The sequence below is a fragment of the Lithobates pipiens genome, unplaced genomic scaffold (genome assembly GCF_037356315.1).
Source record: "Lithobates pipiens isolate NorthernLeopardFrog02 unplaced genomic scaffold, aLitPip1_a1.2 Scaffold_28, whole genome shotgun sequence".
Taxonomy (NCBI): Eukaryota; Metazoa; Chordata; class Amphibia; order Anura; family Ranidae; genus Lithobates; species Lithobates pipiens.
In genome coordinates, this window is record NW_027507789.1 from 226,454,082 (window position 1) to 226,468,022 (window position 13,941).

General features: G+C 46.3%; 2 protein-coding genes across 2 annotated transcripts in view; both read left to right on the top strand.

Moving 5' to 3' along the window:
• Positions 1-13,941, top strand: part of LOC143936205 (ABC-type organic anion transporter ABCA8-like) — a 394,203-nt gene that overhangs the window by 362,680 nt on the left and 17,582 nt on the right. The window lies entirely within an intron of this gene.
• The window catches only part of LOC143936207 (ABC-type organic anion transporter ABCA8-like), a 110,276-nt gene that overhangs the window by 80,062 nt on the left and 16,273 nt on the right, over positions 1-13,941 (top strand). The window contains exons 28-29 of the mRNA XM_077460616.1: positions 4,511-4,602; positions 13,232-13,352. Of these exons, the coding sequence (XP_077316742.1) occupies positions 4,511-4,602; positions 13,232-13,352 (213 nt within the window). The remainder of the gene's footprint in view (positions 1-4,510; positions 4,603-13,231; positions 13,353-13,941) is intronic.

The following is a 13,941-nucleotide window of genomic DNA, read 5'->3' on the forward strand; positions in this document are numbered from 1 at the left end:
TTTGAGATCCAGCATTTAAAATCCCCAGCATTGGAGCAAATTTCCTCAATAATAACCCCCAAAATTGGTGTCAGTGGCAGCATCAATAAACACAGGGCTGGCGTCAGCTTTGCAATAATAACCCCCAGCATTGTTGCCAATTTCTGCAATAATAACCCCCAGCATTGGTGTCAGTTTCTGCAATAGTAACCTCCAGTATCAGTGTCGGACGCAATAATAATCTCTAGATTTGGTGCCAGTGAATGCAATAATAACCCCCAAGCATTGGTATTAGTTTCCACAACAATAATTCCCAGCACTGGTGGCAGTTTTCACAATAAATAACCCCCAGCACTGGTGTTGGTTTCTGTAAAAATAACCCCAAATTTTGGTTTTCAGTAGCAGAAATAATAACCTTCAACCTTGGTGCCTATAGAAGCAATAATAACCCCCAGCATTAGTGTCAGTTGCCGCCTTAACAGCCCCAGAATTAGTTTGAGATCCAGCATTTAAAATCCCCAGCATTGGAGCAAATTTCCTCAATAATAACCCCCAAAATTGGTGTCAGTGGCAGCATCAATAAACACAGGGCTGGCGTCAGCTTTGCAAAAATAACCCCCAGCATTGCTGTCAGTTTCTGCAATAGTAACCTCCAGTATCAGTGTCGGACGCAATAATAATCTCTAGATTGGGTGCCAGTGAATGCAATAATAACCCCCAAGCATTGGTATTAGTTTCCACAATAATAATTCCCAGCACTGGTGCCTGTTTTCACAATAAATAACCCCCAGCACTGGTGTTGGTTTCTGTAAAAATAACCCCAAATTTTGGTTTTCAGTAGCAGAAATAATAACCTTCAACCTTTGGTGCCTATAGAAGCAATAATAACCCCCAGAATTGGTGTCAGTTTCTGCAAAAATAACCCTCAAAATTGGTGTCAGTAACATCAATAATAAACCCCAGCATTAGTGTCAGTTGCCGCCTTAACAGCCCCAGAATTAGTTTGAGATCCGGCATTTAAAATCCCCAGCATTGGAGCAAATTTCCTCAATAATAACCCCCAAAATTGGTGTCAGTGGCAGCATCAATAAACACAGGGCTGACGTCAGCTTTGCAATAATAACCCCCAGCATTGTTGCCAATTTCTGCAATAATAACCCCCAGCATTGCTGTCAGTTTCTGCAATAGTAACCTCCAGTATCCGTGTCGGATGCAATAATAATCTCTAGATTTGGTGCCAGTGAATGCAATAATAACCCCCAAGCATTGGTATTAGTTTCCACAATAATAATTCCCAGCACTGGTGCCTGTTTTCACAATAAATAACCCCCAGCACTGGTGTTGGTTTCTGTAAAAATAACCCCAAATTTTGTTTTTCAGTAGCAGAAATAATTAACCTTCAACCTTGGTGCCTATAGAAGCAATAATAACCCCCAGCATTAGTGTCAGTTGCCGCCTTAACAGCCCCAGAATTAGTTTGAGATCCAGCATTTAAAATCCCCAGCATTGGAGCAAATTTCCTCAATAATAACCCCCAAAATTGGTGTCAGTGGCAGCATCAATAAACACAGGGCTGGCGTCAGCTTTGCAAAAATAACCCCCAGCATTGTTGCCAATTTCTGCAATAATAACCCCCAGCATTGCTGTCAGTTTCTGCAATAGTAACCTCCAGTATCAGTGTCGGACGCAATAATAATCTCTAGATTGGGTGCCAGTGAATGCAATAATAACCCCCAAGCATTGGTATTAGTTTCCACAATAATAATTCCCAGCACTGGTGCCTGTTTTCACAATAAATAACCCCCAGCACTGGTGTTGGTTTCTGTAAAAATAACCCCAAATTTTGGTTTTCAGTAGCAGAAATAATAACCTTCAACCTTTGGTGCCTATAGAAGCAATAATAACCCCCAGAATTGGTGTCAGTTTCTGCAAAAATAACCCTCAAAATTGGTGTCAGTAACATCAATAATAACCCCCAGCATTAGTGTCAGTTGCCGCCTTAACAGCCCCAGAATTAGTTTGAGATCCGGCATTTAAAATCCCCAGCATTGGAGCAAATTTCCTCAATAATAACCCCCAAAATTGGTGTCAGTGGCAGCATCAATAAACACAGGGCTGACGTCAGCTTTGCAATAATAACCCCCAGCATTGTTGCCAATTTCTGCAATAATAACCCCCAGCATTGCTGTCAGTTTCTGCAATAGTAACCTCCAGTATCCGTGTCGGATGCAATAATAATCTCTAGATTTGGTGCCAGTGAATGCAATAATAACCCCCAAGCATTGGTATTAGTTTCCACAATAATAATTCCCAGCACTGGTGCCTGTTTTCACAATAAATAACCCCCAGCACTGGTGTTGGTTTCTGTAAAAATAACCCCAAATTTTGTTTTTCAGTAGCAGAAATAATAACCTTCAACCTTGGTGCCTATAGAAGCAATAATAACCCCCAGCATTAGTGTCAGTTGCCGCCTTAACAGCCCCAGAATTAGTTTGAGATCCAGCATTTAAAATCCCCAGCATTGGAGCAAATTTCCTCAATAATAACCCCCAAAATTGGTGTCAGTGGCAGCATCAATAAACACAGGGCTGGCGTCAGCTTTGCAAAAATAACCCCCAGCATTGTTGCCAATTTCTGCAATAATAACCCCCAGCATTGCTGTCAGTTTCTGCAATAGTAACCTCCAGTATCAGTGTCGGACGCAATAATAATCTCTAGATTGGGTGCCAGTGAATGCAATAATAACCCCCAAGCATTGGTATTAGTTTCCACAATAATAATTCCCAGCACTGGTGCCTGTTTTCACAATAAATAACCCCCAGCACTGGTGTTGGTTTCTGTAAAAATAACCCCAAATTTTGGTTTTCAGTAGCAGAAATAATAACCTTCAACCTTTGGTGCCTATAGAAGCAATAATAACCCCCAGAATTGGTGTCAGTTTCTGCAAAAATAACCCTCAAAATTGGTGTCAGTAACATCAATAATAAACCCCAGCATTAGTGTCAGTTGCCGCCTTAACAGCCCCAGAATTAGTTTGAGATCCGGCATTTAAAATCCCCAGCATTGGAGCAAATTTCCTCAATAATAACCCCCAAAATTGGTGTCAGTGGCAGCATCAATAAACACAGGGCTGGCATCAGCTTTGTAATAATAACCCCCAACATTGTTGCCAATTTCTGCAATAATAACCCCCAGCATTGATGCCACTTTATGCAATACTAAATTCCAGCATCGGTGCCAGTTTCTGCAATAATAATCCCCAGCATTGGTACCAGTCTCTGCAATAATAACTTCCAGCATTGTGTCAGTTTCTGCAATATTAACACCCAACATTTGTGCCCATTTCTGAAATAATACCCCCCAGCATTGGTGTCAGTTTCTGCAATAATTACCCCCAGCATTGGTGTTGGTTTCCACAATAATAATTCCCAGCACTGGTGGCAGTTTTCACAAAAAATAACCCCAAGCATTGGTGTCGGTTTCTGTAAAAATAACCCCAAATATTAGTTTCAGCAGCAGCAATAACCCCCAAACTTGGTGCTTATAGCAGCAATAATAACCCCTGGAATTGCTGCCAGTTTATGCAAAAATAACCCTCAGAATTAGTGTCAGTAACATTAATAATAACCCCCAGCATTAGTGTCAGTTTCTGCAATCTTAACCCCCCCCCCAGCATTGGTGCCAATTTCTGCAATAATAACCCTCTAAATTGGTGCCAGTTTCTGCAATAATAACCCCCAGCATCGGTGCCAGTTTCCTCAATAATAGTCTGCAAATGTCCTTGACTAATATAATGTTATATTGTACTTATTTCTTTTTTTACTATATTTACTTGTATTTGATTCATATGGAGACCAGAGGTGTAAATTTTGATCTGCGTATGAAAAAGGTTAAATAAACCTTACATGAGGTAAAACTAAATTATTCTTATAATAAAGTGTATTCTGATTTAACCCCTTATTAACACTAATTAGTCATAATGTACTTTGTTCCCCCATTATCCCTGTAGCAGTTTATTTCTGCTGATTGTATTTTAGTTCTATTTTTTTTTTTTAAACAATCATATTCAATCATTTATTCATGTCAGTATTGCATAAAAAATTCACAAAAATGTATATATAAAAAAAATATGCTTTTTAATTTTCCAGTTACTTTGTCATGCTTTTGTACCACTCCAGAAACATCATTTTAGTGTCACTCTAAACAGAGTAATTTATCAATTATAATTTGTACTTTTTATTTACATTTTAATCATTTTTACCTAAAATTTAAAATTATACATATTTTTCTTTTTCTTTTTTTTTTTGTATAGATTACCTAGAAATTAAAATAAAAAAAATATAAAAAATAAAAGCAATTTTGTGCCCAAAATCAATGTGTTTATTACCCTTTTATCCTAAGTAATTACACAGTGGAAAATTTTAAATTGCTTCATAGAGGGCCAAACATCAGAACTGCCACTTGTATGAATTGTGAGAATTTCCACATCTCCACCTCGCCCGCTTTCTGACTCTCTCTGCCTCCTCTTCAGCCGTACGCACAAACCATCGCACTCTGGGGCCTCCTGTGGTTTCTGGAATGGCGGATTGGAAGCAGAAGTTTAAAACAAGATCCGGTATTCAGGTGGGTCGGTGAACAACGTACATCACAATGGCAATCATTTATCTAGATGTGATTGTGGATGTGGCCAGCTAGTTGACCAAATATAAAGGGAAAGTCGCAGCAAACATTCCAAGAGTGGGAGCCGACCTCACTGTGGACTCATCTCTTGGTTTTGAATAAGTCAGACATTTCCTCCCTTGGGTCAGGACGGGTAATACAACATTTATTCTGTACTCCTACTCCTGACCCTCTCTACTGCCTTTGACACAAAGGACCACCCCCTCCTCCTTAAAAATCTCCTCTCCTTTTGGTCTCCATGACTGTGATCTTTGCTGGTTCACATCCTACCTCTGGCACCTCACCTTCAGCATCACTTACAATTCTACTTCCTCCTCCCCTCTTCCTTTCCACGTCGGGGTCTCCCAAGGTTCTGTTCTTGGAACTTTCCTATTCTCGATCTACACCTCCTCCCTGGGTCTACACCTCCTCCTTGGGTCTACACCTCCTCCCTGGGTCTACACCTCCTCCTTGGGTCTACACCTCCTCCCTGGGTCTACACCTCCTCCCTGGGTCTACACCTCCTCCCTGGGGTCTACACCTCCTCCCTGGGGTCTACACCTCCTCCCTGGGTCTACACCTCCTCCTTGGGTCTACACCTCCTCCTTGGGTCTACACCTCCTCCCTGGGGTCTACACCTCCTCCCTGGGGTCTACACCTCCTCCCTGGGTCTACACCTCCTCCTTGGGTCTACACCTCCTCCTTGGGTCTACACCTCCTCCTTGGGTCTACACCTCCTCCTTGGGTCTACACCTCCTCCTTGGGTCAGCTGATAGCCTCCCGTGGCTCTCAATACCATTTCTACACTGAGGACACCCACATTTATCTCTCCACCCCTCAGCTCAATCCATCATTTACTGGCAGACATACAGTGCCTTGATAAATATTCATACCACTTGAAATTTTCCACAATTTGTCAAGTTACAACCAAAAATGTAAATGTATTTTATTGGGATTTTATGTGATAGACCAACACAAAGTAGCACAAAATTGTGAAGTGGAAGGAAAATGATCAATAGTTTTCCATTTCTTTTTACAAATATGTGAAACGTGTGGCGTGCATTTGTATTCAGCCCTCTTTACTCTGATACCCCTAACGTAAATCTAGTGGAAGCCACTGCCTTCAGAAGTCACTTAATTAGAGTCTGTGTTGGTCTATCACATAAAATCCCAATAAAATACATTTACATTTTTGGTTGTAACTTGACAAATTGTGGAAGGGGTATAACTACTTTTTCAAGGCACTGTATCAGTCTGGATGTAACACCACTTTCTCAAACGCAACCTGTCCAAAACCTCCCCCGTGTGCCCCTGCCCCTGATTTCTCTGTCAAAATCACGCCTCAACTATTAACCCACCCCAAGGTACGCGGTGTAATCCTGGACTCTGATCTATCCTTTTGGCCCCACATCCAATCACTGTCCAGATCATGTCACCGCCGATCACTGATTGGTGGAGGAGGAACTTTTTTTTAATTTTTTTATACATAGAATTTTGCAGTTCATGTTGCCCGGGCCCCCCTGCTGGTCAGGCCCGGTACAGCAGGGCCAGTTGTACTGGCCTATCAGCGGCCCTGACCTCAACCTCCGCAACATCTCCAAGATATTTTCCTTCCTAACCAATGACACCACAAAGCTAATTCACTCCCTGGTCATCTCCCAACCTCGACTACTACAACTCCCTTCTCATTGGTTTACCCTTACATAGGCTATCCCCCCTTCAATCTGTCATTAATTCTGCTGCCAGACTCATCAACCTTGCCAATCGTACTGTATCTGCTATTGCTCTCTGACAATCTCTCCACTGCCTTCCGCTCATCCAATGAATAAAACTCAAGATACTAACAATAACTTACAAAGACATCAAAAACTCTGCCCCCAGCTACATCACTAACCTGGTCACAAAATACCAACCAAATTGTTCTCTTCGTTCTTCCCAAGACCTCCTGCTCTCCAGCTCCCTTGTCTCCTCCTCCCCATGAGCGCCTCCAGGACTTCTCAGAACCTCTCCCATCCTTTGGAACTCCCTACCCAAATCTTTCTGACTATCTCCTACTCTGTCCACTTTCAGACGATCCCTGAAAACTCATTTCTTCAGAGAGGCCTATCCGGCATCCCCCTAACAACTGTACATTTATTATCTCCATCAGCTCATCCCCCACAGTTATTAGCTATTGTATCTCTAGACCTTCCCTCTTAGATTGTAAGCTCTAACGAGCAGGGCCCTCTGATTCTTCCTGTATTGAATTGTATTATGATTGTACTGTTTGCCTAACATTGTAAAGCGCTGCTCAAACTGGTACAACTATATAAATCTTGTATTATGATAATATTATACGTTGGGCTGGTGGCCGCAAGTGGAGAAGCTTCACCATTCAGACATCGGGACCACCAGTCAGTGACACATGCTGGACATTGGAGATGGCCAAACTTTGATCAGTTGTGGTTCAGCCAAACTTTTTACAAATTTACACATCTCCAAAAGTAGCAAATTCTAAACCCAAAGTCCTTTAGAATTCAAAGGTAATCTGAACCAGCCTCCAAGAAAGTGTGTATTACAAAGCAGAAAGTGATGACAGATGGGGCTGAATGGCTTGGGAAGCTGGCCTGGGGGCAGCCAAGCTAAGAGCGGTCAGGTAAAAGCAGATGAAGACATAAGGTAGAACCGGCCTTTGGTTCCTTTCTCCCAGAAGCATTTTGGGAACCAAACTGCCAAAAATTATTTAGACTTGACTCAGGACCTCTAAATTCATTAAACGCGATCCGAATCTTCAGTTCATCCAAATTTCAGGGTCAACTCTGTTGGTGGTGATGTGGTTACCTGCACCCTGTTCAAACCAGGGATTGTAGCTCCTGGCAGAGGAAGGTCCTTCTATTTATGAGTCTCAATGCTGATGGTTACAATAGAAGCCAATACTGGAAGATGCCCACCATGCCCACCAATCACTGTGGCACTGTATACCACTCTTTGCGTGGTTTACACATTCCTTATTCTACAGAAATCCAACCCCACCAAGAAGGGGCCAATAGGTTGTGTTTTTCCTCCAGGCCAATGGTGCCCAGTCCTCTACTGGATGAAGACATTAGTCCCCCAAATGCTGAGTATAGTCCATGTCGTAGAACTTGGTCTGTGTGCATTATGTAGGCCAGGGGTGCCCAACCAGTGGCCCGCAGAGCACTCTGATGTGGCCCGCAACCTCCTTCTGTGGGATGGCAGATTGGCAAGCCCAGATCATGGGTTGCAGACCCGCCATCCCAGAGCATCTGTGTTGTTAATGAAGCCGGCAAAGCAAGCAGCTGTGGAGCAGAGCTGTATAAGCTGATGTTTCGTTTCCTGTATAGCGCCATCTCTTGCCACAGGCACAGTGATACCAAATGCACTCTGCCGGGGACAGCAACAGCAAGCGATACCTGAATGAGAGACTGTTATTAAAGGTCAGTTTATTACTAAAATTGCAGTGTATATATATATGGTTATATCTGTGCGATGGTTACTGGGCTGCTTTCGAACTGATCCGCAGGTGCAGTGCACCTTCAGGTTACCTGCACTGAGGAAAGACTTCTGTTATTACCTGCGGGTTTGGTGAGCTTTCAGAAAGTGCACCACACCTGTAGGCTATAACAGAAGGCTAGGGCAAAGTGTAGCTAACCCACATTAAAGACACAGGTGCACTGCACTGCATTAGTGTGAAAGGCAACTTTCACACAATCATAACAAATCAATCAGACCCTCCATTCACCTTTGTGAAACGGCACATGTAAACGGATTTGTATCCTTTTATACCCACCTACCTCCAATCTGATTCGCTAAAAAAACAAAAGGGGATCAATCCCCTTCCGTCAGGGCAGATCGGAGTGGTCTGTGTCCGCTCTGCACGGACCTGTCATCCGTCTGCTCTGCTTATTGTGGACAGGCATGTACTGGCCATTGGGACTACCGGGAGTTTCCCGGTGGGCCGATGGCTCAGTGGGCCACTCTGATGTAAGGGGGCTGGTGATGAGACACTCTGATGTAAGGGGGCTGGTGATGAGACACTCTGATGTAAGGGGGCTGGTGATGGGACACTCTGATGTAAGGGGGCTGGTGATGGGACACTCTGATGTAAGGGGGCTGATGATGGGACACTCTGATGTAAGGGGTGCTGATGGGACACTCTGATATAAGGGGGCTGGTGATGGGACACTCTGATATAAGGGGGCTGGTGATGGGACACTCTGATGTAAGGGGGCTGGTGATGGGACACTCTGATGTAAGGGGGCTGGTGATGGGACACTCTGATGTAAGGGGGCTGGTGATGAGACACTCTGATGTAAGGGGGCTGGTGATGGGACACTCTGATGTAAGGGGGCTGGTGATGGGACACTCTGATGTAAGGGAGATGTTGATGGGACACTCTGATGTAAGGGGGCTGGTGATGGGACACTCTGATATAAGGGGTGCTGATGGGACACTCTGTTGTAAGGGGGCTGGTGATGGGACACTCTGATGTAAGGGGGCTGGTGATGGGACACTCTGATGTAAGGGGGCTGGTGATGGGACACTCTGATGTAAGGGGGCTGGTGATGGGACACTCTGATGTAAGGGGGCTGGTGATGGGACACTCTGATATAAGGGGGCTGGTGATGGGACACTCTGATGTAAGGGGGCTGGTGATGGGACACTCTGATGTAAGGGGGCTGGTGATGGGACACTCTGATGTAAGGGGGCTGGTGATGGGACACTCTGATGTAAGGGAGATGTTGATGGGACACTCTGATGTAAGGGGGCTGGTGATGGGACACTCTGATGTAAGGGGGCTGGTGATGGGACACTCTGATGTAAGGGGGCTGGTGATGGGACACTCTGATGTAAGGGAGATGTTGATGGGACACTCTGATGTAAGGGAGATGTTGATGGGACACTCTGATGTAAGGGGGCTGGTGATGGGACACTCTGATGTAAGGGGGCTGGTGATGGGACACTCTGATGTAAGGGAGATGTTGATGGGACACTCTGATGTAAGGGGGCTGGTGATGGGACACTCTGATGTAAGGGGGCTGGTGATGGGACACTCTGATGTAAGGGGGCTGGTGATGGGACACTCTGATGTAAGGGAGATGTTGATGGGACACTCTGATGTAAGGGAGATGTTGATGGGACACTCTGATGTAAGGGGGCTGGTGATGAGACACTCTGATGTAAGGGGGCTGGTGATGGGACACTCTGATGTAAGGGAGATGTTGATGGGACACTCTGATGTAAGGGGGCTGGTGATGGGACACTCTGATGTAAGGGGGCTGGTGATGGGACACTCTGATGTAAGGGGGCTGCTGATGGGACACTCTGATGTAAGGGGGCTGGTGATGGGACACTCTGATGTAAGGGGGCTGGTGATGGGACACTCTGATGTAAGGGGGCTGGTGATGGGACACTCTGATGTAAGGGAGATGTTGATGGGACTCTCTGATGTAAGGGGGCTGGTGATGAGACACTCTGATGTAAGGGGGCTGGTGATGGGACACTCTGATGTAAGGGGGCTGGTGATGGGACACTCTGATGTAAGGGGGCTGGTGATGGGACACTCTGATGTAAGGGAGATGTTGATGGGACACTCTGATGTAAGGGGGCTGGTGATGGGACACTCTGATGTAAGGGGGTTGGTGATGGGACACTCTGATGTAAGGGGGCTGGTGATGGGACACTCTGATGTAAGGGGGCTGGTGATGGGACACTCTGATGTAAGGGGGCTGGTGATGGGACACTCTGATGTAAGGGGGCTGGTGATGGGACACTCTGATGTAAGGGAGATGTTGATGGGACACTCTGATGTAAGGGAGATGTTGATGGGACACTCTGATGTAAGGGGGCTGGTGATGGGACACTCTGATGTAAGGGGGCTGGTGATGAGACACTCTGATGTAAGGGGGCTGGTGATGGGACACTCTGATGTAAGGGGGCTGGTGATGGGACACTCTGATGTAAGGGAGATGTTGATGGGACACTCTGATGTAAGGGGGCTGGTGATGGGACACTCTGATGTAAGGGGGCTGGTGATGGGACACTCTGATGTAAGGGGGCTGGTGATGGGACACTCTGATGTAAGGGGGCTGGTGATGGGACACTCTGATGTAAGGGGGCTGGTGATGAGACACTCTGATGTAAGGGGGCTGGTGATGGGACACTCTGATGTAAGGGAGATGTTGATGGGACACTCTGATGTAAGGGGGCTGGTGATGGGACACTCTGATGTAAGGGGGCTGGTGATGGGACACTCTGATGTAAGGGGTGCTGATGGGACACTCTGTTGTAAGGGGGCTGGTGATGGGACACTCTGATGTAAGGGGGCTGGTGATGGGACACTCTGATGTAAGGGGGCTGGTGATGGGACACTCTGATGTAAGGGGGCTGATGATGGGACACTCTGATGTAAGGGGTGCTGATGGGACACTCTGATATAAGGGGGCTGGTGATGGGACACTCTGATATAAGGGGGCTGGTGATGGGACACTCTGATGTAAGGGGGCTGGTGATGGGACACTCTGATATAAGGGGGCTGGTGATGGGACACTCTGATGTAAGGGGGCTGGTGATGGGACACTCTGATGTAAGGGGGCTGGTGATGGGACACTCTGATGTAAGGGGGCTGGTGATGGGACACTCTGATATAAGGGGGCTGGTGATGGGACACTCTGATGTAAGGGGGCTGGTGATGGGACACTCTGATGTAAGGGGGCTGTTGATGGGACACTCTGATGTAAGGGGGCTGGTGATGGGACACTCTGATGTAAGGTAGATGTTGATGGGACACTCTGATGTAAGGGGGCTGGTGATGGGACACTCTGATGTAAGGGGGCTGGTGATGGGACACTCTGATGTAAGGGGGCTGGTGATGGGACACTCTGATGTAAGGGAGATGTTGATGGGACACTCTGATGTAAGGGAGATGTTGATGGGACACTCTGATGTAAGGGGGCTGGTGATGGGACACTCTGATGTAAGGGGGCTGGTGATGAGACACTCTGATGTAAGGGGGCTGGTGATGGGACACTCTGATGTAAGGGAGATGTTGATGGGACACTCTGATGTAAGGGGGCTGGTGATGGGACACTCTGATGTAAGGGGGCTGGTGATGGGACACTCTGATGTAAGGGGGCTGGTGATGGGACACTCTGATGTAAGGGGGCTGGTGATGGGACACTCTGATGTAAGGGGGCTGGTGATGGGACACTCTGATGTAAGGGAGATGTTGATGGGACACTCTGATGTAAGGGAGATGTTGATGGGACACTCTGATGTAAGGGGGCTGGTGATGGGACACTCTGATGTAAGGGGGCTGGTGATGAGACACTCTGATGTAAGGGGGCTGGTGATGGGACACTCTGATGTAAGGGGGCTGGTGATGGGACACTCTGATGTAAGGGAGATGTTGATGGGACACTCTGATGTAAGGGGGCTGGTGATGGGACACTCTGATGTAAGGGGGCTGGTGATGGGACACTCTGATATAAGGGGGCTGGTGATGGGACACTCTGATGTAAGGGGGCTGGTGATGGGACACTCTGATGTAAGGGGGCTGGTGATGGGACACTCTGATGTAAGGGGGCTGGTGATGAGACACTCTGATGTAAGGGGGCTGGTGATGGGACACTCTGATGTAAGGGAGATGTTGATGGGACACTCTGATGTAAGGGGGCTGGTGATGGGACACTCTGATGTAAGGGGGCTGGTGATGGGACACTCTGATATAAGGGGGCTGGTGATGGGACACTCTGATGTAAGGGGGCTGGTGATGGGACACTCTGATGTAAGAGGGTGCTGATGGGACACTCTGATGTAAGGGGGCTGGTGATGGGACACTCTGATGTAAGGGGGCTGGTGATGGGACACTCTGATGTAAGAGGGTGCTGATGGGACACTCTGATGTAAGGGGGCTGGTGATGGGACACTCTGATGTAAGGGGGCTGGTGATGGGACACTCTGATGTAAGAGGGTGCTGATGGGACACTCTGATGTAAGGGGGCTGGTGATGGGACACTCTGATGTAAGGGGGCTGGTGATGGGACACTCTGATGTAAGAGGGTGCTGATGGGACACTCTGATGTAAGGGGGCTGGTGATGGGACACTCTGATGTAAGGGGGCTGGTGATGGGACACTCTGATGTAAGGGGGTGCTGATGGGCCACTCAAAATGTAAGTGGGCCGGTCTGCATGAAGTCCAGGGCCAAATTTCTTTCCCAGTCCAGCCCTGATTGTGGCCCGCGACCGGTTAACAAGTCGCCTAAGTGGCCCTCGCCCTTCAACAGGTTGGGCACCCCTGATGTAGACTCTTGTACTCTTTGTACCCCACCATTTGTTAAACATAACTATTCACATATAAACTATATTTCACCGTCCGACACTTTGTAACATTGTAAGTGATGTCCTCTACCTAGCATGTGCTTTTGTCTATTTATGATACAATTCCCTTGTATGTTGTTTATGTTTCATACGCCCATTACAATGCAACATTATTAGGTAGTGTATTGTGTTTCTGATCATTTGTATATGGGAAATAGTGAAATCACTGCTAACTTGTCCCATGCATCGGGTCTGACACTTTCTTCTCTTCATTCAGATTCACCAAGAGAGAACATCCATTTACCCAGAATCCCGAGCAGCTGGATGATGCTGACGAAGAGGTCCTTGCTGAGAAAGAAAGGGTTAACACTTTGAAAACAACAGATCAGGAGGAGGAGGTAATATATTGCTAAATGCAAATCCACCATAGAAATATACATTACACTCCCTCCTCTATGATAACTGTCACATCATGTCCTGCACACCATCTGAAACTTCCAATCAAACTGGCAGCAGGAGTGGCTGCTCTGCTGTCTGGACAGAGAGGAGGTGCTGAGCAGGGACGATTGGCCATAGTCAGTCTCTGCTCATTTTCTGTCAAATTATAGAGAGTACCCCATCTATCAGCCTGTGTTCATGTAAGGAGAAGTCTACAAAAGGCACTGTATGGACCGGACTTTCTCAACTCTACCCCTCAAATTAGTTTCCAGGTCTCAGGGAACCCCTGATAAAATGAATGTATTTGGGATCAGAGGGAAGAATGTTCCTCCTTACAGTGTTGGTTTTGCCAAATGGTGTCAGTCCTGGAATTAGAACTGCACTAGCAAATGGGAGGTCAATCAGCCACAACTCAAGGTACCTCTGGAGGAACCCTTGCTAAAAATGTCTGGTCTAGCCTGACCTAGAAGTATAATTCTGCAGATAAACATATTAATAGAAGTTACAGATTTTTTTTTTTTTTTTGCAAATCTGTTTATTGGAATTTCA